This window comes from Canis lupus, chromosome 30, assembly GCF_011100685.1.
Source record: "Canis lupus familiaris isolate Mischka breed German Shepherd chromosome 30, alternate assembly UU_Cfam_GSD_1.0, whole genome shotgun sequence".
NCBI lineage: Eukaryota > Metazoa > Chordata > Mammalia > Carnivora > Canidae > Canis > Canis lupus.
In genome coordinates this window covers 32,753,681-32,781,076 of record NC_049251.1, presented here as the reverse complement: position 1 = coordinate 32,781,076, position 27,396 = coordinate 32,753,681, and the positions used below count along the sequence as shown (strand labels likewise).

The 27,396-nt window shown below is 56.7% G+C and overlaps 1 protein-coding gene across 3 annotated transcripts in view; it reads left to right on the top strand.

The window, feature by feature from the left end:
• ITGA11 (integrin subunit alpha 11) overlaps positions 1-27,033 on the top strand; it is a 113,286-nt gene extending 86,253 nt beyond the window's left edge. For all 3 annotated transcript variants that reach the window (XM_038580816.1, XM_038580818.1, XM_038580817.1), the window contains 17 exons: positions 195-398; positions 992-1,122; positions 3,903-4,069; positions 5,378-5,520; positions 6,925-7,035; positions 10,549-10,634; positions 11,469-11,676; positions 14,180-14,278; positions 15,088-15,164; positions 16,184-16,273; positions 17,216-17,306; positions 18,998-19,111; positions 19,326-19,412; positions 20,823-20,933; positions 21,045-21,140; positions 24,957-25,070; positions 25,717-27,033. In XM_038580816.1, the coding sequence (XP_038436744.1) occupies positions 195-398; positions 992-1,122; positions 3,903-4,069; positions 5,378-5,520; positions 6,925-7,035; positions 10,549-10,634; positions 11,469-11,676; positions 14,180-14,278; positions 15,088-15,164; positions 16,184-16,273; positions 17,216-17,306; positions 18,998-19,111; positions 19,326-19,412; positions 20,823-20,933; positions 21,045-21,140; positions 24,957-25,070; positions 25,717-25,788 (2,001 nt within the window). In that variant the 3' untranslated portion in view covers positions 25,789-27,033. The remainder of the gene's footprint in view (positions 1-194; positions 399-991; positions 1,123-3,902; positions 4,070-5,377; positions 5,521-6,924; positions 7,036-10,548; positions 10,635-11,468; positions 11,677-14,179; positions 14,279-15,087; positions 15,165-16,183; positions 16,274-17,215; positions 17,307-18,997; positions 19,112-19,325; positions 19,413-20,822; positions 20,934-21,044; positions 21,141-24,956; positions 25,071-25,716) is intronic.
• The last annotated feature ends 363 nt before the right edge of the window (positions 27,034-27,396 follow it).

Below are 27,396 nucleotides of genomic sequence, written 5' to 3'. Positions count from 1 at the left end.
TGGGCCACCTGCCGAGACAGGCTGGGGAGAGCAGGACCCTCCTCTGTTGCCGCCACCACGGGGCTCAGGTAGCCAGAGAGAGGATTCCCGGGGGGAAATGGGGGTGGGAGGGACAGGGGGCTGCGGGCAGGGGGGACCTGTCCTTGAGCACCCTTGCCTGTCCCCCTGAGCCTTTTCCCACCCGTGTTTTGCAGAACCGGTTTGTTTACAACGGGACACTGGAGGATTCCCACGGCTACCAGAACGCCCGATTCGGGGCGTGCATCGCCGCGGTCCGGGACCTCAATCAAGATTCCTACAGCGACGTGGTGGTGGGAGCACCCCTGGAGGACAACCACGGAGGAGCCATCTACGTCTTCCACGGCTTCCAGGCCAGCATCCTAAAGACGCCGAAGCAGGTGAGGCTCCCTGGCAAGCGGCTGGGGCTGCCCGAGTCCTGGTCACCCGGGAGGCCGTGTGCTCCTGCAGGAAGGGACTCCAGTCTGTCCCAGCCCTGCTGACCTCAGGTCGGGATTTCCAAATGGGAGCTTTTGTCTTCAGGACGGCCCCATCACTCCTGTCGGCAGCCTGCTTACCTGTGTCCCCCCTGCGACAGCAAAGCCCCCTCCCTGGGGACCCGGACCTCACTCCCCCAGCACGTCCAAGCAGGCCGTGGACCGAGAGTGGGAATTCCCACGTGGGCTTGCTCCTCCCTGGAAACCTTGCTCCCCTCGAGAAGCACCCATCTCAGGTCCCGTGCCCCCAGGGTCATCATTTTGGCCTACATATTTTCTTACTAAGGTGGCCCAATACGTGTGGTCAGAGGTGCCGGGACTTGACGGCAGGTGACATGACGGAGCAGGAGAGGGCATAGCTTTGGGCTGGGGACGATTCCTGATGGTTCCATGTGGGCTCTCTCTGATGCTCCCAATCCTGGCTTCCCTGAGGGCCGCCCCGCCCCGCCCTGTGCTAACAGCACCCACACCCGGCTCTCTCTTCCCGCTCCCTGCAGAGAATCGCGGCCTCTGACCTGGCTCCTGGTCTCCAGTATTTTGGCTGCAGCATCCATGGGCAACTGGACCTCAATGAGGATGGGCTCGTCGACCTGGCGGTGGGCGCCCTGGGCAACGCTGTGATTTTGTGGTTGGTTCTCCTGCTTCTCTTGGCTCTCGGGCTCTTCTGGGGGTCATGATGGACACCGGGTTGTTGTTGTTTTAAGATTTTATTTTTTTATTCATGAGAGACACAGAGACAGAGAGGCAGAGACACAGGTAGAGGGAGAAGCAGGCGTCCTGCAGGGTAGCCCTATGAAGGACTCGATCCCAGGACTCCAGGATCACGCCCCGAGCTGAGGGCAGACACTCAACCACTGAGCCACCCAGGCGCCCCATCGCATTTTTCATACAACTTAAAAAAGGCATTACACAGAGGTATCCTACAACTTCACAGGGACAGTAAAAAAGTGGACCTGCCCTCAGTCATCAAAAATATTACAGCCTTAGCCCAGGGAGATGTCTTAGCCCAGGTTCCCTAGGAAACAGAGCCCTAGACTAGAGCTCATGAGTAATGCTTCCCAAGTGACCTCATCCCAGAGGCAGAAGTAGGGACCAAGGACCCTGGAGCAGAAAAGAGGAGCAATGGGAGTGGGGGGGCATCACTGAACCAGTTAGCACCTGCTGCTCATTCATGGGATCTCCAGTGAGGCAGGATGCACCTCTGCTTCTTGCAACAGACCATTATAGGGGTGGAAAGAGTGTAGTGTATCTTGTGGGGGGGGGGTCCTCATATCCCCTTGTATCCTCTGTTTGCCATGGCCAGAGCATCGGCTGCCCCACACCCCCGGGGGGGTGTCCCCTGGCCCTCTAAAGGCGGCCCTGGGGGTGAAGGTCTGCTCCGCATATGGGGGCTCATGAATCTTTGGGGGTGGCAGCAGCAGCAAGAGCAGCTTGGGCGGTAAAGGTATTCACTGGGTTGGTTCCAGCCAGGAAACAAGAACAGATGACCAAGACCCAGGGTAGGAGGTAGACCTGACCTAGCAGGTGCGTAGGGTGACACACAAACTGAGTGCTTTACGGGAAACAAGACACACACACACCCCCCAAGAGAGCCAGTCTGGTGGAAAGGACCCAGTCCAGCTCTAGCTTTTGAGGTCTAAACCTAAGTGCTATGTTCCTAGGGCTGAAATTGTGAGCTGGAACCTTCTGGGAAGACTGTGCGATCAAACCCCACAGACCTCAAACTGCCCCATTAGGATTCTCGGGGCTGCTTTTCTCCTTTTTTATTCTTTCTTTTTATGTGAGTATAGGTGATGTACATGTTCCATTAATCTCAGGTGTACAACATAGTGATTCGGCAAGTTTATAGGTTATGCTGTGCTCGCCACAGCGTAGCTCCCATCCCTCACCATCCCCTATTACAGTGTCAGTGGCTGTATTCCTTACGGGGTGTCTTTCATCCCCATGACCCCCACATTCCGCAGCTGGAAGCCTGTACCTCCCACTCCTCTTTCCTCCCCTTCCTTCCCCCCAGCCCACCCATTTTGCCCAGCCCCCCAGCCCCTCCCCTCTGGTAACCTTCCCTTTGTTCTCTGTATTTCTAGGTCTGATTCTGTTTTTGTTTGTTTATTCGTTTGTTTTGGTTTTTAGATTTTTTTAGGGTTTTTTTTTTTTTTGATTTTTCGCATATAAGTGAAATCACCCAGTATTTGTCCGTCTCTGTCCGGCTTATTTCACTTAGCTCATACCCTTCTAGGTCCATCCACGTTGTCACAAACTGGGCAGCTTTGCAAACCCTCATAGCCCAGGCTTTACCCAGACCACATAAAACGGAGTTTCTAGGGAAAGGGCCCGGGCAGGAGTAAGCTTGAAAGAATCCCCAAGTGTTTGTCTCTCGTGGGCAGCCACGTTTGAAAGGCACTGGTGTAAGCTAGGATGTTTACACAGCACTCCACACTGTCAAAGGGCTCCTCTCACTGACCTCCTTTGATTCCCACATCCCCCTCAGAGAGATCATGGGACCTGCCCAAGGTCCCTGGGGAACCAGTAGAGCCAAGACTCAAGCCACCCCAGCCACTGCACAGCACAGGGGGGAGCCCCCAGCCCCCTTAAGCTAGGAGCAGAGCATCAGCACAGATAATCGTGCAAAAATTCAGAAACATCTAAATCACACTACACTCACCTCTTTTTATATAAATGCATGGTGTGGAGATGCAGGACACTTCCTTCTCTGATTATGTTTTTCTTAGGCCGATAGAAGACTAAATTTGCTTTTCCGTGACTGCCCCTAGGGTAGTGTCCAGTGGAGACGTGGGGAATCTCTGGAACAGGGAGTGGCTCTCCACTTTGGCTGCACGTGGCAATCACCTGGGAGCTTTAACTCCTTGCTCTTCAAAGTTTGGTCCCAGACCAACAGCAACAGCATGGTGGAGGACTTACTAGAAATGTGGAATCCGTGTGGGCCTGTGGGGGGTCAGGATCTACATGTTAAAGATCCACCCCCACCCCACCCCTGCAGTTGTGCAAACATTAAAATTCAAGAAGCACTGCTTTCAGACATGTTGATGCCAATTCTGATCGGATTTGCCCTGGAGGGCAAACTGGGCATCAGGATTCTTTTAAAACTCTCCAGAGTATTCTAATGAATTTCCAGGGATGGGGTGAGGACACCCGAGGCAGTCAGTGTGGTCTGCAGCAAGTACAACCGCTAGGAGATGATGAAGGGCGGCTCTGGGGCTACGCGCCTGCCCTCCACCTGCCCGTCACTTTTTTTGCCCAATATTTTGACATCTGGGGCCCTGTCTGCCCTCTGCCAAAGGTGTACAGATTCATTTCCGTCTGCTGCCCCACATCTCCCCCCTTCCCTCTCCTTGGGTTCCAGGGGTGGCCGAGTACCCCAACCCCCAGCCAAGTGTTCTTCTGCTCCAGGTCCCGTCCGGTGGTTCAGATCAATGCCAGCCTCCACTTTGAGCCGTCCAAGATCAACATCTTCCACAGGGATTGCAAACGCAGCGGCAGGGACGCCACCTGCCTGGCCGCCTTCCTCTGCTTCACACCCATTTTCCTGGCACCCCATTTCGAGAAGGACACAGTCGGTAAACCAGGCTCCTCCCTACTCTCCACTTCCTACCTCCTGCTGCCAGCCCCAGTCTCCCCTGTGGACTTTGGGATTGCTCTGCTTCAAAACCTGGGCTTTCACTGAAATGGTTTTCAAGTGCCAGGTCACCCCTTGAGCCACCTTGATGACCTAATTCCAAGGAGCCAAGAAGGAGATACCATGCCAGGGCGAGAGTGGCAGTCTGCAGCAGTGACCAACAAGGGAGAGGCCGGGGGAAGAAGGAAATAGTTGGGGTGCACAATTTGGATTCAGAACAGGGACCTGGAAGCAGCGAAGCAAAGAGGGGCATCCTGGATGCAGAGAATCTGAGTCCTGAGAGGGAGCAGGAACCAAGAGGGTCAGACAGACGAAGGCCCCAGGTGCAGTGGTCACCGTGCAGAGTGGGTATGCGTCTGCGGCAGGGCATTTCCTGCTGAGGACCATCACTTCCAGCCAGGGCGGCAGCCAGACACCTGCTCACGGCCGCCCTGGGCCCACTTGGCCCCACAAAGTAGTGGCTGCGGGTTCTGGGACCGCACTGGGCCCTGGGAAGCCAATTGGGATTTCTGAAAGCTTCTTAGCCAAGGAGCAGGGCCCACCAGAAGGATGGGGTGGGGTGGGGGAGAGGTCAGGGCCAGCCTGGGCAGCTGTGCTCCTCTTTCAACGTTTATCTGTAAAAGGAAAAAGGTCAAGAACCTGGCACACGCAGGCTGGCTGGGGCACAGGCGAGGAGACGAAGGCTTTCCTGGATTTAGTAAAAGATCAATCTCATTAAAGGCTGCAGGCCTTAAACCCCGGAACGGGGTCTTAGGTTTGAGAAGCTGCCAGCAGGGGCTCGTGGGGTGGGGACTGCCGCCTGCAGAGGCTCTGACCCAGGCCTGACAGGATCCCGGAGGCCAGGGCAAAACCTGGAAGGTGGAGAGAGAGCTGGGGGGTGTCCAGGACTCCAGCAGGGACTCAAAGGAGCGCAACAGCCTGGCCCCTCGTCCTGCCTCCTCTTCTACCTCGTTCATTTCTCCTGTGTTTCTTCCTTTTTCTCTTTCCCTTTGCTATCAGCCCCCCTCTTCATCCCACCTCCTTTCGCCTCTCTTCTCCTTGGTTCCTTCTTTTTCTCCTTTCTCAGTGCTTCCCTTGATCCCTGCATGGGAGTTTCCCACCCACACCAGGCCTCCCGAGGGGAGAAGAGCAGCTCTGCCCGGGCCAGGCTAGAGGGCTTCCTGGAGGAGGCTGGCTTTCAGGAGGCTCTCTTAAAAGACAGGTGGAACTGTGGCTTCACCTCCATGGTTTTGCCCTCTCCCTCCTGCAGGCATCAGGTACAATGCTACCATGGATGAGAGGCGGTACACGCCGCGGGCCCACCTGGATGAGGGCGGCGACCGGTACACCAACAGAGCTGTCCTGCTCTCCTCCGGCCAGGAGCACTGTGAGCGGATCAGCTTCCATGTCCTGGTGAGCCTGACGCCCGGCAGTCCCGCCGGCAGGGACACAGCTCAGACAGGAAGGGGACACAGAGCTGGAGGAGGGGCTGCCACGGGGGAGGCAGAGAGCTCAGCTGGCGCCAGGCCGGTTCCAAGCCCCCAGCAGGCCTCGGGAGGCGAGCCAGTGTGCGGTGTCCTGGACCTTGGCCGCCCCATATTCATGCCCTGGAACAAAGGCCACTAGAACATACTGCCTGTCACCTTGTGGTACCCTCTGCGAAATCCCTTCTTCCCCCAACCTCTCTGAAGCCCTTTGTGTCTTTAGCGGGGGAGGAAATCTGGGGAGGAAGGTGGGCTCCGTGAGGTTGCACAGAGGGAACAGGGGTCAGCCTGCAAAGACCGTGGCTGGAGGGAATGGAAGCAGGCATTGGCTGAAGATGAGGACCAGGCAAGATGGGCCCATGGTGGGGGCGGACAGGGAGGAGGAACCCAGAGTGGGCAGCCTGGGAGAGGTAGAGAACCCACAGTGGCCCGGTGTCTGGTTTTGCAAATAAGGAAGAAGATGAAGAGTCGGCCCCATAGAAGCTCCAGATCCCTATGCCACCACTCCAGCCTTGGAGACGCAAGCAGGGGGCACTCAGAGCCCACCTGACCCCTGTAGTTCAAAGGCCAGAAGTCAGAAAGATGAGCAGATGTGGGAAGTCCTCACGTCTGTTAACATGTGGTCGCCTCTGATGGTTGGTGTACTGATTCTCAAGGTGTGGTCCCCCAGACCAGCAGCAGCCCCGGCACAGGGGACCTTGTTAGCAACACAGGTGTTCAAGCCCCAGGCCAGACCCACCGAATCCGAGATTCTGGAGGTGGGCTCAGGCCTCAGTGCGTCGCTGGGCCCGCCTGGGGATTCTGATGCGAGCCCAAGCTGGGGAGAGCCACGGCCTGGATACAGAGAAGCCAGTGGCATCAGGATTTGGGTTCCACCTGGGAGACTTTGTAGGCATCTCTAAGCGTCCCCTTCTTGACCATCTACACCTGGGCGCATCGGAACAGCCTGTTTTATCCACACATTTGTTCATTCATTGAGTCCTCACACCCCTGAAGCCGTGTCACGGCGCTGGGGCTGTGCCAGGAGCTTCTGAAGGAGGGGGTGAGACCAGCATACAGAGGCCATTGGAATTGGCCAGGGTGTGCACACGGGGTAGGGGGCACCTGGCTCCCCGGAGGCCGAGGCACTAGGGGTCGGGTGCCAGGCCTTGAAGGCTCAGCGGGAGGAGGGCCTGCTGCACCTCCCGCCACCTGGCACGCTCCTCTACCCTGGACTCATCCTGAGGCCGACGGGGAGGCTGCCCTCCCGCCTCAGGGAGCAGAAGTTTTCTCAGCGTCCTGGCCCAGGAACAGGTGCTCCACGCACCCTCACCCCGTCCCATCTCCTCCTCAGGACACTGCCGACTACGTGAAGCCAGTGACCTTCTGGGTGGAGTACTCCCTGGAGGACCCCGACCACGGCCCGGTGCTGGACGACGGCTGGCCCACCACCCTCCGAGTCTCGGTACATCCCGGGGGCACATGACCCAGGCGCTCAGTACCCTCAGCCCCCACCCGCTCCCCGAAGCCCAGATCCAGAGTGCACCCCCGAGTCCCCTGCAGCACCCTCCCCTCTCCTGCCCTTCGAACCCACAGCACGACCCCTTCCCTCCTCCTTTGTCAACGAGGTCAAGGACCCGCCTGTCTGGCCAGCATAGGGTGAGCCCTGGACGGGTCCTGGAGGATCACAGATCCAGAAACGCCCATGGGTCTCAACCACCCGCCTCCCCCATGGACGGGTGAGGGCCCTGGAGGCCAGAGCCTGCTCTGCAGCTCTGCTCCAGCCTCTCGACCACGGGCCCCAATCCCTGGCTCTGGGGACGTCAGAACTTTCTGGTATCGAACACTCATGTGCTCCTCCCGCCTACAGCCCCACTCGAAGGAAAGAGCACGGCTTAGTTCTGTCCGAACTGTGCAGGGGGAGCAGGTGAAGTTTGTGAACCGTTCCTGGACTTTAAGGAGCAGCACGGCTCCTGGAGATCCCCTCTGCTCCCATCCACCCCCCCACCCCGCCTTCCCTGACACCACCCCCCCTCCGACTCCACCACCCAGCCCTCCTCGACCCTCACCTCTTCCCTCTTTTCTCCTGCTTCTGCATCACAAACATATCAGAGACGTTGTCGAATGTTCGAGAAGGGGTGGGGAGCGGACTGGCAAAGCCAGAGTCCTCGGTGAGCCGGTGCGCTGCGTCCCCCCTGTTTTCCCCACCGCCGTAATTACAGAGCCACGACAGCAAACCCGTGGGAAGCTGCCACTCGGTCTACGAGCGAGCGTGTCGAAGCCCATGATTCGGATTAACGCGCGGGGCTGGCTCTGCCCAACGCTGCTGGAAGCTGTGCCAGCCGGCAGGAGGGCCGTAGGCAGGACCAAGACGGCAGTGAGCTCAGAGGAGCCGTAACTGAGCAATCAGATGCTCATGCCAGGGCGGGAGGGCTTCCTGGAGAGGGTGACTTTCGGTTGGACCTCAAGGAATAGGCCAGGCCCAGCTCTGCGGGCGTGGGCAGAGTGGCCTTTTACTCCAGGGGCGTTGACGTTGTAAGTAAGGGATAGAAGTGAGAAGGGCAGGCTGAAGGGATGCGTGAAGAGAACATTCAGGAGGAAGAACCTGCATCATATTATTGAGAGCTGCAAGGAACAGCTAAATTTCTAAAATCCTATTAATCTGGATTTCTAGCGAATTAGAAACATTCTGCCCAGCGCTCGTTGACAGATTCCTTTTTTTTTTTTTTTTTAATTTTATTTACTTACTCATGAGAGACATAGAGAGGCAGAGACCTAGGCAGAGGGAGAAGCAGGCTCCATACAGGGAGCCCGACACGGGACTTGATCCCGGGACCCCGGGGTCACTCCCTGGGCCCAAGGCAGGCGCTAAACCACTGAGCCACCCAGGGATCCCCCTCGTCGACAGATTCCTATGTAGCTGCTCAAGCGCTGCGGTATCTCACCTCCAGGGGGAATGAGCTGTTCCGTATAATTGAGTGCAGCAAGTTGTTTATCACATTAATTATTCCTTTTAATCAACCGGATGGAAATGTTTCTGAAGGTTATAGTACAGTTTTCATCCCTTTTTTTTTTAAAGGTTTTATTTATTAGAAGAGAGAGAAGAGAGAGAGAGAGAGCACGAGCCAGGTGAGCAGGAGAGGCAGGAGAAGCAGGCTCGCCGCTGAGCAGGGAGCCCTTATGGGGCTCCATCCCAGGACCCCGGGATCATGACCTGAGCTGAAGGCAGATGCTTAACTGACTGAGCCGCCCAGGCACCCCTAATGCAGGGGTTTTTTTAAAAGATTTTGCTTATTTATTCATGAGAGACAGAGAGAGAGAGAGAGAGAGAGAGGCAGAGACACAGGCAGAGGGAGAAGCAGGCTCCATGCAGGGAGACTGATGTGGGACTCGATCCCTGGATCCTGGGATCACATCCTGGGCCAAAGGTGGACGCTCAACTGCTGAGCCACCCCGGAGTCCCAGTTTTCTCCCTTTTTAAGCAGGAGGCTGGGTGGGGGTGGGGTATCTTATCAGAGACTCGCAGTCGCGGGGGAACATGGGTGCTGGGGTTCAGTGAAGCCCTTCGGGGCCACCATGGGCCTTCCCACTATGTCCCTTCGCCGGAAGGCCTCACTCCATCCGCTCTGGCTGCGCTGCTTCTCTGGGGGCTGCCGCGTGCCTGCTTCCAGCTGCAAATCGGCCAAGCGATGGGGAAGCCATGGGCCGCGTGGGGATCTCATGAGACTGAGGAGTTCCCCTTCGAGAAGAGTCCATGGATTTCAGATCTGTGAGGGCTTCTTCCCCCTGCCCTGGCTTTTGGCTATGTCCTCGGGAGGGACAGTTGTACTCCTCAGCTCCAGACCCGAACACCCAACCGCTTGCTGACCACTTTGCCCTGGAAAGACCACAAGTGCTTCAAAGTCATGGTGCCCCAGAACTGACTCAACATAACCCTTGTGTTTCCAAATGGATGGTGCTGCCACCCTTCCAGATGCTAAGGAAGGAACCCGTCCAATGTCCTGGGCCTTGGGCCCTGTAGCTCTGATGAACTCCAGGTCCTAGGGACCCCACCGCTGGTGCGCCCCTAACCTGTTGTCTGCTCTCCACACCCAGGACCCTTCCAATGCCATCATCATCTCTTGCAGCCTCCTCAGTGGGCTCCCTGACTCTAGCCTTGATCCCTCCAGTTCACGCACCCACAGCAGCCACAGGGAGCCTTCAGTATGCAGGGCTGATAGGATACTCCCCTGCCTGCAGCAGTCAGTGCTTCCCATCAGCTCCAAGGCACTCCCCAAGGCTCTGTAAGAACCCACCCCACCCATCTCTCCATCCTCTCCACCCCAAAATACAGCAACACTTAGACCACCCATCATTTCCCAAACTCGCCATGCTGCTTCATGCCTCAGGACCTTTGCACAGGCTCATCCTTCCGTTCGACTTCCCTGTTCCTCTGGTCACGCAGCTAACGTGGTCATCCTTCAGAACTCCGACCTACGACTGTCTCTTCCCTGAAGGCTTCTCTGACCACGTACAGGCCAAAGTGACTGTTTCCTCCCTCTGCCTCTCCTATTCCTCATACAGATTTCTAAGATTTTTTTGCACATTTCACACTCTGATTATTTATTCGCGTACCAATCTTCCCCATGAGCTGAGAGCAGAAGCTATGTCTTCCTCCTCTGGCACCCCCACTACCTAAGACCTTGCCCCCAGCACAGCTGATCTGTAAACGTGGACTGCAATCGCCCTGCTGGGGGGTGGCTACCAGCTGAAGGAGGAAGAGAGTTGAGAACTGAAAGGGACCCGGGAGAAGCTGAGTTTTAACCATGTTTTAAAGAAGGGAGTTTTCTCTGCAAAAGCATGAGGAACAGCAGGGTGGTGTCTGTGAGGAGGGCAGAGAAGACAAAGCCCATGTCTAGGATGGTGTGCTGAGGGGGTGAGGGATGGCCGGCAGCAGAGGGGCCACCCAGCCACCCCTCCCTGGCTTTCCCTGGCCCAGGTGCCCTTCTGGAACGGCTGCAACGAGGACGAGCACTGTGTCCCTGACCTCCTGCTGGATGCCCGCAGTGACCTGCCCACAGCCATGTGAGTCGGCTCCTCCCTGCCCCCACCCTGACTCCTTTCCCTCTCTGCTAGTAGATCTGGGGCTCCCAGGGCCCCCGATTACTTCCTGCAGGTCGTTCTTATAGGCAGCATGGATCAAATACTGAACTTGGACCCTGGGTCTAGCCCAGGCTCTGCCTCTTTATCCCTGTGTGACTTCGGGCATGTCTGGGCCTTTCCTTTCTGGGCCTCAGTTACTTCCTCTGCAAAATGAAAAGGACTCATCTATCCAACCTCCTCAAATTTTGCTTAGGAAAAGGAATCCTTTCTTTGGAGTCTTTAGTACCAAACAGATGAAAGGTGGAGACCAGGACCTGTGATCCTGGATGCTCATCCCCCAAGCCCCCAGCTGGGTGACCTGTACAGCCCATTGTGGACTGCTTGAGCTCAAGGCGAAGGAGGCTAGCAGAGGATTAGCAGGGTGCCCACGAGCTCCCTGATCCCAGAAGGAAGAAAAAAAAAAAGTAGCACACAAGGAAAAATCATGAAAAATGTTCTATTTTCAGTTTACATCATTTATTTTCAAATAATCCATGCTCTACTTTTACCCAACCGTGAGGTGATTAGATAGAAGACGTATACAATAAATAGAAATAGCACATGCAAACTGTGTAGAAGGGTGGAGAAGCGAATGGTCAAGCCATCTAGGCTACTCATCAAGATTGTCTCTGCGTTGAGCCCTGAGCTTCCTGGTAGCCAGAGCCAAAAGGGAAACATGCTGAGTAGAAAGGTGACACATGAGTAGTGAGATCTGGCCCTGCACACCCCCTGCCCCCCGTTCCACCTGCCTGGCCCCTCGGGGCCTCTGTCCCGCAGGGAGTACTGCCAGCGAGTGCTGAGGAAGCCCGTGCAGGACTGCTCCACATACACCCTGTCCTTTGACACCACGGTTTTCATCATCGAGAGCACTCGCCGAAGGGTCGCAGTGGAGGCCATGCTGGAGAACAGGGGCGAGAATGCCTATAGCACCGTCCTAAATATTTCGCAGTCAACCAACCTGCAGTTTGCCAGCTTGATCCAGAAGGTAAGACCTTGGTGACCTGCCGGGCCTGCCTGAGTCCAGCCAAGGGCCTGGCTGGCTGCGCAGTAAAATCACCCTGGGAGGAGGGGGTTACAAATACCCGCAGCCAGGCTTCTCCTCGAGGTTCCAGTGGATCTGGTGCCAGGTGGGGCCTGCAGCAGGAGCCTTTCAGGTGGCCTGGGTAACGTCAGTGTGCAGCCAGGGTGCAGAACCACCGGTAGAGGAGGGCCTGAGCCCTTCAGGATTGTGGGGAGGAATGTCCTTCAGCCTGTTAGGGACACAGACGAGTAGGCGTGCACACACACACACACACACACACACACCCCACGTGTGCGCACCAGCTCGTTCACACCCTCTGCCTACAGTTCATCCTTCAGACTTTCTCGAAAGGGCCCTTCTAACAAGATCCAGGAAAGGTTATTCCCCACTTTAAAATTTCCTATCATGCCCTGTTGCTCTCACAACAAATTCCAGACTGTTGTGGTGTTCAAGGCCCGTCCTGATGCCCCATCCATCACCTGCCCCCTGTGCCCTCACCCCTGCACCCTCAGCCCCCCGCCAGCCACAGCTGTTTCCCAGCACCCCTGGCCTTCGCATTGAGGCCCTTCCCACCAAGGTCCCTCCTGTCCGGCAAACTCCTGTGCCGTCTTGGTTCCCATCTTACAGAGGAGGAGACTGAGGCACAGAGAGGTGCGAAGGGGCCTACGAGCGGCAGAGTGAGGTTCCTACTCAGCGGCTGCTTCCTGAGCCAGCACTTCATGGCAGTTAGGCCTCATGTCACGTGCTCTGCAGTGGCCTCCTGAAGCCCCAGCAGGCCGCACAGGCTCCTCCAGCCCCACGCAGCACGCCCCCCACCCGGCACAGCCCTATGTGTGCTCCAAGAAAACACAGTGCCTCATGCTGGCCTGTTGTAACCCCGAAACCCGCGGGGCACAAGCACGGAGAAGCCCCTAAGACACGGTGATTGAGTAAACCCAGGACATCGCCGTCATGTGTGGGTGCTGGAGGTTCCCAGGTCCTTGCAGACACCGTCTCCACCCTCAGGGATCTCAGAGCATCAACACGGAGCCCAGAGTGCAGGGTGGCACGGGTGCAGGGGCCCCTCTGTCCTCACGTGCCCCGCAGAACTGCCACCAGGCCTTCCCTCTAGCAGGCCCAGGGCTGGGCCCCACCACCAAGCTCCCCACAGCCCTGAGTGAAGATGCGGAGCCCATGTGATGTTTGCATCTAGATTGGTTTTTTTTTTTAATTTTTAAAAGATTTTTATGTATTTATTCATGAGAAACACAGAGAGAGAGGCAGAGACACAGGCAGAGGGAGAAGCAGGCTCCCTGCGGGAAGCCTGATGTGGAACTAGATCCCCGGACCCTGAGATCATGCCCTGAGTTGAAGGCAGATGCCACCCAAGTGCCCCTGAATTGGGGTGTTTAAGGGAAACCGAACCCCAAGCCTACATCCACCTTTCACTGCTTCCTTGGCCCAGACTTTACAGTGCTGAGCCTGTTCATAAGCCCAGGGGCAGGAATCCTGGGATTTCATCTCTGTGGCACAGAAGGGCTTTGGGAACTGAGGGAGGCAAAGAGAAGAGGACAGTGTGTTCCATAAAGTGCTGCACACACACACACACACACACACACACACACGGCAGGTGGTGCAGAGGGGTAACGGGCAGCTTGGCTCCTTCACAGGATGCCGCCCATTCAGCCCCAGCCCAGGAGCTGCTCCCAGCTGGGAGATGAGAACTCCTCTCTCCAGTTTGCCCCTCTGCACCCCATCTGTCCAAGGGGAGCTCTAGTGGAGGAAGCAGCCCCCCAGCCAGATACAAATGCATTAGTCTGATCACGTGCACTTTGTACACACACGTGCGCACACACACGCGGAAGCATCCGGACCTACCTGTATCTCCGAGGAAATGCACGTGTTCCTCACGCACGCAGCCGGGCACAGGTGCACACACGTGCCTTCATGCAGACCCGCACATGCAGAGTCGACGCAGACCTGCCTTTCCATCCACACGGGCACGTGCATGCCCAACGAGACACACAGGCATGTGGCCAGCCAGCGCCCAAGGGTGCAGAGCGCATTAGGGACAGAGCTTCATCCTACTGAGTGATTACGCTGTTCTGGGTGTTGCCAGGCACCGCGTCACAGGCATTGTGCCACCTAATGCTCACAGCAACTAAAGGAGGTCGGCACTCCCATCCCCATTTCACAGATAAGCCAGATGAAACCCAGGCCGATGCCGCGTAGGCACCCAGCAGCGGCAAGCTGAGTGCTGTGTGACAGTCCCTCCCTAGGTCCGGTGCGGAGCGGCCCCGGGCCAGCCCAGCGGAGCCCCAGCTCGGAGCCACGCCACCCCTGTCTCCAGGGCCCCTGTGGTCCCAGCTCCCTTGCGAGGGCCCGTGCTACAGTGTCAGTACAGGTGGCAGGGACGGCACAGGTGGCCCCCAGACCTGGGTCCCTGGTCCACCAACTGCTGCCCCCGGTGCCCCCCTCCCGCCCCCAGGACGACTCAGACGGCAGCATCGAGTGCGTGAACGAGGAGAGGAGACTCCACAAGAAAGTCTGCAATGTCAGCTACCCCTTCTTCCGGGCCAAGGCCAAGGTTGAGGCTGGGGACGGTGTTTGGGCGGGACCAGGGTGGGTCCTGGGAGGCACTGGGGATGCCAGAGAAATGGAAGTGAACAGAGGGGAGACGGAGGAGGGATGGAGAAGCCTGCACATGGCTTTGAAGTATCTTAGTTTTCTCTCCCGGGAAATGGCATTCAGATGACCCAAGGCGCCTGCCCACCTCCAGAGAGCATCCAGGCCCCTTCACCGGTGGAGGGGAGGGTACCCGGGGGGGGCACCCCTCCCACCCACCCACCGCTCTCCCACCACCTCTTGGCCAATTATCCCTGCTGCCCTTTATCCTAACACATTTTTTCCAAGTCTGGCCTCCGTCATCCTGCTGAGTGCAGGGGGAGAGATTGGGAGAAACATGACCATTCCGTGAGCGCTCATCACGTGCTTCAAAGTGCAAGTGGAAAGTGGGTAGAAGGTGTGAGGGGAGAAGCTAATTCTCCAGGAAGGAGAATCTCCAAAGCCCAGACTCCAGGTCGTGGGCCCTAGGCCCATCACCGCTGGGCAGTGGGCAGCCACTGAAGGTTCTGGAGCAAGAGAAGACCCTACTGAGACCAGGCTGCTTGGAGAGCAGGGATCGGACAGACAGAGGGGGGCTTGAGGCAAGAGCCAGTCAGAGCAGCAGCGTGTTCCCAGGACCAGGGTGTGCAAGGCTGGGGGAAGGGAGAGGGGGACGAGAGCAGGGGCGGGGAGAGGCGGGCTGGCCATGCCCAGATGCACACCCAGCCCCCCCCACCAGCCTCCCAGGTCCCCAGCCCCCCAGAACCCTGCCACTGGACCTCTTCCTTGCAGGTGGCTTTCCGGCTAGATTTTGAGTTCAGCAAATCCGTCTTCCTGCACCATCTGGAGATCCGGCTCACCGCTGGCAGGTCAGGGCCTCGCCTTCTCCTTCTCCCCAACCTTCCCCCCACCCCTGCTCGCTGCTTCTCCTACCTTGCTCTGCTGCTAGCAACTGCACCCCCCTGCGCCCAGTGGAATCACCACCAGGCCATCCCTCCCTGCCCCAACCCGGGACGGTCCCCCCCATTAGTCCCCAAGTGTGCACGCACCTGCTGCATTTCTGTGGCAGCTCAGATATGAATAATAATACCCTTACCTTTATTTTTAAATGATTTTATTTATTTATTCATAAGAGACACACAAAGACACAGGCAGAGGGAGAAGCAGGCTCCATGCAGGGAGCCTCAATGTGGGACTCGATCCCGGGACCCCAGGATCACGTTCTGAGCCGAGCGCAGATGCTCAACCGCTGAGCCACCCGGGCATCCCATACCCTTACCTTTAAATAGCGATTTCTATGGCACCTATTTTTACAACCTCCAGTCCTAGAGCACCGTGGATAAATGGTCAGGCCTCACAGCAGCCCCTGAAGATAGGCAAAGCAGGGCTTATCCTCACAGAGTAGGGGAAGGAAGGTCTTTTCATTTTTTTTTAAAACTTTTATGTATTTATTCATGAGAAACACACAGAGAGGCAGAGACAGAGGGGGAAGCAGGCTCCCTGCAGGGACCCTGATGCGGGACTCGATCCCAGGATCCCGGGACCACGCCCTGAGGTAAAGGCGGACGCTCAACCACTGAGCCACCCAGGTGCCCCAAGGAAGGTCTTCTAAAATGGAAAAATGTCCTAGAAGAGAGAAGTCCGGGCAGAAAGAACACTGGAGAAGGAGGAGAGGAGCCAGTGCTCTGCTCCCAGTTGCACTATTTACACGCTGTGTGTCGGTGGGAAGTTGACCCAACCTTTCTGAGCCATCCTTTTCTCACCTGTACGCTGGGAGGTGGGGGGAGCAAGCCCCGCTCTGCCCGGATGAAGGTGCTGCAGTGAGGCCGTCCAGGGTGCGGGCTCAGCTGCGGGAGCCGCTGACCGCTCCACGTGGCTCTCCTTGCAGTGACAGTGATGAGGAGGAGAGCACCAAGGAAGACAACACGGCCCTCCTGCGCTTCCACCTCAAATATGAGGCTGATGTCCTCTTCACCAGGTGGGCAGGGGGGTGCCCAGGACCCCAGGCTGGGGGATGCCCAAGAGAAGTGAGGCCTAATATGCAGCTCCCTATGGGGGGCTCTAATAGGACCTGAGGTCTCAAGGGCCGGGCTCCAGTGTCCAGTGACTACGACACGGAGCTGGTGTGTCCCTGAGGGGTCTGGGAGTGCAGCCCCAGCCATGCAGGGCGGGTGGTATCAAAATAGCCGCAGGGGAGACACAGACTTGGCCTCCAGGGCACTCCCGCCAGGGACAAAGAGGGAGGCCCAGGGCCCCCCTGGGAGGTGTCCGCCCCCAGGGCAGGCAATCGGTGGGGGTGTGGTCGGAGAGGATTTTAAAATAGTAATATTTTACTATTAGTAAAATAGTAAAATACTATTTTACTATTTAATATCTTACTAAATAATACTATTTTACTGTTTAATACCCTACTAAAAGTCCATCTGCTTTTCATTATCACCACCTTGCACCAGCAGCTCTATACAGTGAAAGTGAGAAAATGCTTCTCCCCTCGAGGCAAACTGCTCCCACCTCCCCTCCCCATCCTGGGCCGCTGACCCCCAGCCTGTCCCCTGGGGGCTCCCAGGCGGTTGGAGGAGGCAGGGCAGCAACCACACAGAAAGCCAGCTCAGGCCTTCCCATGCCACGGCTGGGGGCAAGTTCATGCACCAAAGAGACCATGTCCCTGGGCAGAGGGGCCAGGGCAGGGCTAGCAAACAACGGGCTCTCTGGTCCCTGCCCGTCGCTACTTGATCTCAGCTGTAATCCTGCGGAGGCTCCGAATCCTCCCTGACACAGCCCTCCTGTCCGTGCACACAGGAGGAAAGCTCTTTTTTGTGGTCTAGGGGAGCCAGGCACATGCCCACACCCTCTTAAATGCACTTACCCAACTGGCCAAGTCCGACTGGGCTCACGGCGGCCCTGTCCTCTGTCCTCGCAGGAGCAGCAGCCTGAGCCACTACGAGGTCAAGCCCAACAGCTCACTGGAGATGTATGATGGCATCGGGCCTCCCTTCAGCTGCGTCTTCAAGGTAAGGTTGGCAGAGGGAACAAGAGCCGAGGAGCCCCCATTTGGGAGGGGAGGAGTCTGAAGTCATTGCTAGTGCCTGGGGTTCGGCCCCAGCCCTGCTTGCTACCCACTCACTGTGTGATTTTAGGCAAGTTCCTTCTCCTCTCTGAGGCTTTCAGTCCTCATCTAGAAAATAATGGGGGACACCTGGAGGGCACAGTGGGTAAGCATCCCACTCTTGGTTTACACTCAGGCCACAACCTCAAGGTCGTGAGATCTAGCCCTGCATCAGGCTCTGTGGTCAGCGGGGAGTCTGCTTGAGGTTCTCTCTCTCTTTCCCTCTGCCCCTCTCCCCCTACTCAAATAAAAATCAATAAATCTTACAAAAAATAAAAGAAAAGGGCAGCCTGGGTGGCTCAGCGGTGTAGCACCGCCTTCAGCCCAGGATGTGATCCTGGAGACCCGGGATCGAGTCCCGCGTCGGGCTCCCTGCATGGAGCCTGCTTCTCCCTCTGCCTGTGTCTCTGCCTCTCTCTCTCTTTCTCTGTGTGTGTGTCTTCCATGAATAAATAAATAAATAAATAAATAAATAAATAAATCTTTTTTAAAAAAGAGAGAGAAGAAAAGTAAAAAGAAAAAAGAGCTGGCCTGAGAGATGTATCAGTGAAGTTTAGGTGTGGCTGCATAGAATTTAAAAAATATAAAAAATGGTGGTCTAAATGGGCCAGGGTCTGTTCTTTCCATAAAAGAAGTCCACGCTGGCAGCTTCACAAAGTCATTCAGGATTGGGTCTTCCATCCTTTGCACCATCCTCGACGCGTGGCTCCCAGCCTCTCAAGTTCACCTCATGGTCCAAAAGAGCTGCAGCTCCAGCCATCACGTTCTCATCCCGGGAAGGAGGAAGCAGAGAAGAGCAAGCCCCTCCCTGCTAAAGAAGCTCCTTGGCAGTTCCTCAGTCTACCAGTTACCTCGGGAGGCTGGGAAACGTGGCTTTCCCCTCTGTCTCCATGCAAGGAAGGAGCGAGAAGGAGAATGAGGAGGCAGTCGAGCAGTCCGCCCCGTGGGTCGCACCGGCTCCTGCCCCCTGAACCCTGCGTGAGAGCTGGGGGCAGGCTGACGCTGGGAACTGCGCTTCAGACACAGTGCAGTTGGGAGGCTGGTCCAGCAGGGGTTTAGCCACTGCCAGAGGCCACACAGCTCGACACGGTCGCGGTCCTGGGCATGTCGCGGCCCCTCTGATTCCAGAGCCCTGCTGCTCCGACACCAGACGGGTCACAGCTAGAATGTGCACCCCCACTTGCTCGCCAGTTAGAGCCTTCATTAATTCATGATTCTCCCTCATGATCAACTCATTGCTCTCAGCATCTCCGCCCTGACCGCAGCCCAAGGTGGTTCAGCCAAGGGAAAATGACGTGACCTTGCTCCCCAGCCTCATGGCTCCACTGGCTTGTCCTCAACCTCCAGGAACTCGGCCCCTTCAGCACTTTCATGCAACTTTGTCCGTGCGGCCCACCCCCCACGCACCCCCGCCCCACTGTGATTCCACAGAGCTTTAGAGCTCCTACAAGAAATATGCCCCCAGGGGGCACGAAGGGGCCTGCTTCCCAGGCCTGGCTGTGGGGATCACCCCCATGGACCTCATCCTCCCCCTTCCGACCACCCCCCCCTCCCGCAGCTGCTGGGAGTACTGACTCCTCCCCTCTCTGGCCACAGATCCAAAACTTGGGCTTGTTCCCCATCCATGGGGTGATGATGAAGATCACCGTCCCCATCGCCACCAGGGGGGGCAACCGCCTGCTGATGCTGAGGGACTTCCTCACTGACCAGGTACCAGGGCCCTAGGGAACCTGCTTAAGGGAGGGGACCAGTTGGAGAGAGACCGCCCCCCAGGTGTGTCCCCACGTGCTCAGACCTCAGCTCCTCCTGCCAGGACCAGGGCCAGCAGGGCCTTCCCGGGGAAGAGAAGAGAAAAAACCATCTCTGGGATGCTGGGTTGTGCTGGTGCTGGGGGTGAGGCCGGTTGCACGTGGCCCTTGTGCAGGTGAACACATCCTGTAACATCTGGGGAAACAGCACCGAGTACCGGCACGCCCCGACGGAGGAAGACCTGACCCGGGCCCCACAGCTGGTGAGTGTCCTGCGCGCCTCCCCCTCTCCGTATCCGGTGACACTAGAGCTGCCCAGAGCACAGGGTGCCCAGCCTTGAACCCAGAGGAAACAGGATGGAGAAAAGACACGTCTTGCTCTTCATGAGCTCACCATCTCGGAAGACACGTGAGAGTGAGTGCCAAAGAAGCCAGGGGACGAGGCTGTGACAAGTGTGTCAAGAGAGTGACAGCAGAGCAGATGACCTCCAGTAAGGGAACAGGGATAGTGAAATGACACCTGTGCCTTAAAGGGCCAGCAGGATACGGAGGAGAGAGGGAAGGGAAGCCCCGCCGGAGCGAGGTGACAGAGCCCAGGACCTACATGGCTTGCATTGGACACACTGACCCCATCAGCTGGGTCCTCCCTGTCCCCAGAGATGAAAGGAGCTCATGTCACCTCCCAAAGCCCCTCCCAAAACACCTGCTTATAGTTGCCAGCTTTAGGTTCCCAGGGCTGCCACTGTCCCCAGATACCAGCTTCTGAGCAAACTTTCACTATTCTTCCCCCAAACAAAATCAAGGCTGTTTTGGTTTTTATCTCCCCAAACGAGTGCGTGACACAAAGTATTTTCTGAGTGCAGTGTACTTTTACTGAAGACCGAGCCTGGGTGGGGTTGAGGTGGCTGCAAGAGAGGGACACAAACAAGTCTAACCTAATACATTCTGATTAGTTGATGATTTCTTTGGGTTTTCCGCCGAGATGGTATCATCTGTAAATAATAATTGTGTTCACTTTACCATTCGATCCTTGTAAGCTGTTCTTCTCATCTTTTGGCTCTGGGTAGGACCTCCAGGGCAGTGGGAAATAGAAATGATGACAGTCTTGTCTTGAACCTCCTTTTTTAAAAAAAAAAAAATTGTTTTTAATTTTTCATTATTAAATATGATAGGTTGCCCTAGGTTGTTTTGTAATAGTCTTTATTCAGATTCAGGACATTCCTTGGGAGTTTTTTTTTTTTTTACCATAAACAGAAGTTGGATTTCCTAAAATGCTTTTTCTGCATCTGTTACAGTAATCATACAACTGTCTCCTTTAATCTGTTTGTGTGGTGATGACATTTATAGGCTCCCTCACGTCGAACCAAAGTTCTGCTCCTGGAAGACACGTGATTACGCACAACTTCAACTGGCATCGGATATACCATCCTTACCTTGTCTCCGGCCACCCCCAGGCCACCACCGCAGCCCATGTGTCCCCCCCACCCCCCACCTCTGTGGTCCCCTGGTCCTCTGCCCCTCCCCCCGCCTCCAGGAGCAAAACTTGGGCAAGGCGCACAGCTCGGCTATCTCTCTGGTGGCCCAAGCCTCTGCTTGGCTCATGGCTGGGCTAGCTGCCTCCCCTGCTCCCCCAGAGCCCAGTCGCTCACCCTGAGACCTACCTCCTCTTTCAGAATCACAGCACCTCTGATGTCATCTCCATCAACTGCAACGTAAGGCTGGCCCCCAACCAGGAAATCAATTTCCACCTGCTGGGGAACCTGTGGTTGAGGTCCCTAAAAGCAGTAAGTAGGGCACCTGGGCTCCACTCCAAGGAAGAAAGGGCAGGCGGTGGGTGCTGGGGAGTCTCCCTCCAGGGGAGGGGTCCGCTTCTGACCAGGCCTCTCATCCTACAGCTCAAGTACAGGTTGATGAGGATCACGGTCAATGCGGCCTTGCAGAGACAGTTCCACAGTCCCTTCATCTTCCGCGAGGAGGATCCCAGCCGCCAGGTGAGCCCCTGGAAACCCTGCAGGCCTGAGCTTGAGCCAGACCAGCTAGGGAATCGGCCCTATTTCCAACTCCTTCCCCTAGAGTTTCCTATACTCTCTGCTCCTGTGTTCCTGCAGGAGGGAGATGGGCCCATCAGCAGTTAGTGCAGCATCAGAAGAGATAAGCAAGACAATCAGGCCTTTAGGGGCCAAAGTAGGGAGGGGGCTAGAAGCAGGCATTTACCCAGTGCCTGGGGGCGGGCGGGGGGGGGGGGGCAGGCTCTGTAGCGCAGCACCCCCAGGGAAGCAGAGGAAGGAGGGTAACTTGTGGACTCTACACTAGAGGAAAGAACTGGACCTCAGGCTGGCCTGCCTGGGGGTGGGGAGGCGGAGGGGCATGCGGGGCAGGGAGGGTGGGGGAGGGGAGGGGAGGGACCCATTGGTTGGCTCCAGCAGCAGTGAGGCAGGGTCTTGGGCAGGCTGGCAGCCTAGAGTGACCATCCACCCCTCTCCTCCCTATCCATTCTCACCTCAAATCTAAAGAAATGCATATAACGTGCTTTAGAAGTCTGGTGTGAACTGAATCCGTGAAGAACAAGGGATGCAAGATGTCTCTGTACTGGGACTTTTCTTGAATTGGATAAAGCTAGATTGTCATAGACCAGACAGGCTTGAATCAGGGCCCAGGAAGGGAGTGGGGCTTCTTCCTGTGTGCCCTGCTATCCTGAGAAAATGAGAAGTTGGGTCTTGAAGAAAAGCCTAAACCTTTGGAGAGAGGAGGCATGGGACGTGGGACACTGCTGCCCTCCACTGGCCACATCCCCGTTTAAACCATCCATCCGTGGCCTGGGGTCCGTGAGAGTGGTCCTGTACCAGAGGCCAAGTTAACCCCCAGCAGCCACCCCACAACACCCCCCACACCCCCCCGGCCCCGGCCCCACAAGATGCTGGAAAGCACAGTAAGCATGGACTGGAAACCAGACCTTAATAAAACACACAAATATCACTCATAAACAGATTGGGGGGCTGCCAGGCAGAGGGGGAGCAGGTGCAGAGGACCCCCTGCTAAGAAGCAGTTTTATTTGTTCATTCATCCAGCATTTGTTGGGTGTTCCTCCTATGACTCGGGCCCCCAGGGGATGCAGAGATGAATTAAGCAGACAAGGGGATGAGGATAACAAAGCATGGCTGCAATCCGGGGGTGAGCACAGGTGCTGGGCCTGGGAGAGGGATGTCCAGGGGAAGGTCTCTGGAGACAGTCCACTTGGACTGAATCTCAAGACATGTGTCAGAATTTTGCAGGTGACCAAGAGAGAAGAGGTGCTGAACAGGCTCACCACCCCGCCACAACGCGCGCATACACACGCATGCACACATTACCCCTCCCTCTACAACTAGCTCATGTCTTCTAAGTGAATTCTCCACTCCCACCTCCCCGCAAATCCCTCTCTTTTCTTAAGATTTTATTTATTTATTCATGAGAGACACAGAGAGAGAGGCAGAGACACAGGCAGAGGGAGAAGCAGGCTCCCTGCGGGGAGCCTGATGCAGGACTCGGTCCCAGGACCCCGGGATCACGCCTTGGGCCGAAGGCAGGCGCTCAACCACTGAGCCACCTAGGTGCCTCTCAGATCTCCCTAATACTCTCTTCTCTAGATGCCTCACTTCTCTTCTAGAGAATCCAGCAGCCCCAAATCTAAGCCTCTGTTAGCTTGGCTACGTGCTTGGTGCCAGGGGTGGGGAGGTGGAGAAGGTCCCAGCCTTCCTGGGTAGAAAGAGAACATAGAAGGCCCGAGCCACCTGCTGAGCCCTGACTCTGAGCCGGGCACTGTACCTGGCTCACTCCTCAAGGCGCCGTGAGGTACACCTGCCCCTATTTTTCAGATGTGGAAACTGAGGCTGTGTGAGATAAGGCAGAGAGGGGGCTGTGATTTGCTTCCTGTTGAACACTGTGTCCGCGGCCAAGCCAGGGCTGCTTCGGGGGTTCATTCATTCAGTCATCCAGCATGTTGACAGAGCTCCTACTCTGTCCCAGGCACTGAAGATAGAACAGTGAACAGAGCAGATAAAGCCCTGCTCTCCTGGAGCTGACATTCTAGATGGGAAGACTGGCAAGACACTCGAATATATCAGTGTTGAGTGGCGATGAGGTCTGCCCAGAAAAACACAGGCGCAAAAGGGTGCAGGTTTGGGGGGGGGGGGCTATTTTATACAAGGAGATTGGGGAAAGCCTCCCTGACAAACTGACATCAGACAGAGGCCATGGAGCATGGGGGGATCACGTGGCTATCTTGGGGTGGGGGAGCCCTGCTCGCAGAAGGGACAGCAATGCAAAGACTGCACGGTGGGTGTGTGCTTGGCACGTCAGGGGCTGGGTAGCAGGAGGGCTGGAGTGGAGGGAGGAGGAGATAAGGCCAGTGGGTGTGCGGCCTTGTGCACCAGGACAAGGACGCTCATTTTCCACTCCGAGCTGGGGGGCTGGGAGCAGAGCAGAGAATACATCTGCCTTCCTCCGGCTGCCGTGCGGAGGACAGACTGCAGAGGTGGAGGCCGGGAGGCAGTTCAGGGTCTTACAGTCTCTGGGGGAGAGGACGGCGGGGTCTCACTCCAAGGAGGAGGCCCTGGAGGCGGGAGGATTGGCCGCATTCTGGGTGCTTCAAAGGTAGAATGGACACGCTTTGCTGGTGATGTGGTCGTGAAGGTAAGAGCGCCCAGTACAAGGCTTCTGGCCTGAGAACAGCGAGGAAGGACAGGGCTGCTATTTGCTTTCTTGGGGAAGCCGGTTTGAGGGTGAGGAGTGAGATCAAGAGTGTGTTTCGGGACCTGTTAAAGATGCCAAGTGGGCCAGGAAGAGGGTAGGATAGGAGTCTGGGATTTAGCAGAGAGGCCAGGTAGGGGGAGAAACGTGACAGCCGTCTGTGTATAGATGGTAAAGCCCCCCCGAGGAGTGAGCTTGCCCAGGGCTACGTGAGGCCTTACATGGCCTGGAGCACTTTTACCCTCAGAGCCCCTTCCTCCCTAAAAAATAATTTAGGGGCGCCTGCATGGTTCAGTGGTTGAGCGTCTGCCTTTGGCTCAGGTCCTGATTCCCTGGGTCCTGAGATCCAGTCCCACATCGGGTCCCCCCAGGGAGCCTGCTTCTCCTTCTGCCTATGTCTCTGCCTCTGTGTCTCTCATGAATAAGTAAATAAAATCCTTAAAAAATAATAATAATAATAATTTAGATGATTATTTTATGACAGTGTCCCTATAAAGACAAACATAATGCAAGCAAGATTATATTTTTCTTCTTCTAATTTAAAAGAAATTAGAATATCTTTGTGGGCCCCTAAAAGCACGAAGGGCCCTGGGCCCACTGTGCTCACCGGACAAGACTATAGGTAAACTTCTCCAGGAAGTGACTCTACATAAAGCAGAGGTCCAGGGACAGAGGCACAAGGACCACCAAAATTTAGAAGGTTAGGAGGCCTCTCAGATCTCACTTCTCTTCTAGAGAATCCAGCAGCCCAGAATCTAAGCCTCTGTTGGCTTAGATTGCCAATGAGGAAGCAGCAGAGAAAATAAGAAAAAAGTAGCTCATGTGATAGGATAATCCAGGAGGAGTGAGAGCGGCCGAGGCCAAAGGCAGAAAGTGTCTCAAAGAGGAGGCAGGATCACCTGGGTCACTTAACTCACCTGTCCATTGTGCAAGGGCTGGGTGCTCCGAAGACTGCAGGCTGGGTGCCACCCATCCCGCCAGCAGATCCCATCAGGCACTGGCCATCTCCTGTCACCCGGCTGCCCCCCGGGGCCCCAGAACAGTAATGCTGTTGACCTCGAGCACTCCTCCCCTTGCAGATCACATTTGAGATCTCCAAGCAAGAAGACTCGCAGATCCCCATCTGGATCATTGTGGGCAGCACCCTGGGGGGCCTCCTGCTGCTGGCCCTGCTGGTCCTGGCACTATGGAAGGTGAGGCCCCAGCAGGGAGGCGGTGGAGAGAGCAGCATCCAGGCCAGGGGCGCTAGCCTCTAGGCTCCGTATCCTCCCTGTGGGAGCTGCCACCCACTCAGCCCCCTCCCCAGAACTTGCCTGCTACCGAATCATCCGCCGCTCACCCCAGCGGACAGATTAGCTATGGCCACCCGAGGACCTTCCAGCTGTGGCTCTGACTCTTCTGTGGGTCCCTTTAAGAACCTGATAAAATCTAGGTCTTCTCTTATCAGAAAAAGAAGCAAACACATAAACACAAAATTTCTCCAGCAGAGTCAGGCTGTTAACAAGCCCCCAAACCTTTCTCTGTCTTTGAACCTCAGGTTGAGAACCCCTGGCCTCCACCTTCTATCATAGATGTGGTGAGGGAGGCAGAAGGAGGGGTGTTGACTGGGGCAGGGTCATACAGCCAGACTTCTGCCTCCTGACTCAAGCTCCATCCACTCCACTGCAGCCACCCCCACCCCCGCCAAGGGAGTCCTGCTGGGCTGGGGGTTGGGGTACTCCATGGTAGCTGGGGTATTGGCGAAGGAGCCTTAGGAGGGTTAGTGGCAGGAAGCAGGGAGGGGAGACGGGTCTTGTCCTCCCTGCCCACCGCTGAGACATCCCCCTTTGCCTCCCGCAGCTCGGCTTCTTTAAAAGTGCCAAGCGCAGGAGAGAGCCTGGCCTGGACCCCACCCCCAAAGGGCTGGAGTGAGGCTCAGAGGAGGCTGCAAGTTGATGGGGGCCAGGACACCGGTCCAGGCAGCCTGCGGGCCCAGGCCCGTGGCCCACTGAGCTGGGGTGGAGAAGACACCAGCTCGCTTTGCACTTGACCTCATCTCCTGAGAGACCAAGCCTGCACCCTCTGAAAGCAACTCAAGCTGGTTTCAAGAGGGACCGCTCTCCTGGGAGGCCCGGACACCTCCAACGCGGAGCCCTGGTGATTTGGAGGGCCCCCTCCCGCAGCACACCAAAGGCTCCCCCAGGCTCTGTGGGGGCATTTGCTGCCCGGGCCACTAAGGTGCTAGGAATTCAGAACCTTCCCGTCCCATCCTCGGAAGACACCGGGGGAGGAAGCCTGCCACTCTGCACACTCCAGGCCTTGAGTCCCAGCAGGGCCCCGTGGAGCAGCAGATCTGCATTCTTTGCTGTCCTCCCACCCCCTGCACCCCGCACCCTGCACCCCGGGCGGCCCAAGGCGCCGAGTCCCACCAGCCTCTTCCGCGGGCAGGAGATAGGTCCCTGAAGCTGCCCCTGAATGAACCGGGGCCCGGGATGGTGACAGCTGCTGGCCAGGGATGATGAAGGACCCTGGGACGCGGAGACTGGGACGGATGGGCAGCTGGGACGCAGAACAGGGGCGCCCACCTGGAGCTGGGGAGGCAGGCGGGCCCGCCCCCCGCCCCCCACGGGAGCAGGTGTGCCAGGCACTCCCTGGGGCCCGCGTCCCAGGCCGCATTTCTCCCCACCTGCCTGCCCTGCCCTGCCCCGCAGGCCCCTCAGCAGGGGGAGCAGTGCAGAGCCCCCCCATGCATCACCCACCTCCCCGCGCATGAGCGTGCGCACACCCATGCACACAAACACCCCCCACCCACCCACCCAGCCTCCCGTCCCTCCCGCCCACCGTGCACGAGAGAAAGGCTCGGCCAGCGCTGCTGAGGGGTCCCCTCCGGAACACTGCACTGGTTAAAGCCGGTGTAGGGGCACCCCAGTCTCTGCAACCTCGGTGGCAAATATCTGATCCGCTGGCTCATGGGACAAGTGGTACCACCAATGACGGCGCCTTGAGGACAACAGGCACGCCCGGTGCCCAGCGAGTAATTTATGCCTTAATCTTGTTTTGAGGTAGAAATGAAAGGGGGATGCATCAAAGGCATCTGTCCTCCTGTCACATAGTACGACCTTTACTGTCGTAAATATTTTTTGAAATTAAAAAAAAAAAAATACAGTGTTGAAACAACCAAGGTGCTGTCATCCCATTCTGTGGGCAGGACATGTCCTGGGGAGCTAACCTCTTCTCTTCGAAGAAAAGGAGGCAGATGTGGGGCCCCTCCTTCCTTCCCATTAGCTCTAAATGTTGAGAAGGGACTTGTCTACCATTTGCTCTCGACAACATCCCCTCCAAACAGCTGCCTGGTCTGGGAGGAACATCTCCAGTGATGGAGCATGTCCTCCCTCACAAGACCACCAATTCCATCTTGACCCCTTTGGATGGTTGAAGCTTCTAGGCCTTAGTTCCAGCTCTTTCCTCTCTGGCCTCCCAGACTTCTCCAGGCTAGCATTTCGACGCCAGCCTGACACCCTGACTTAAAGTGTCTTCACC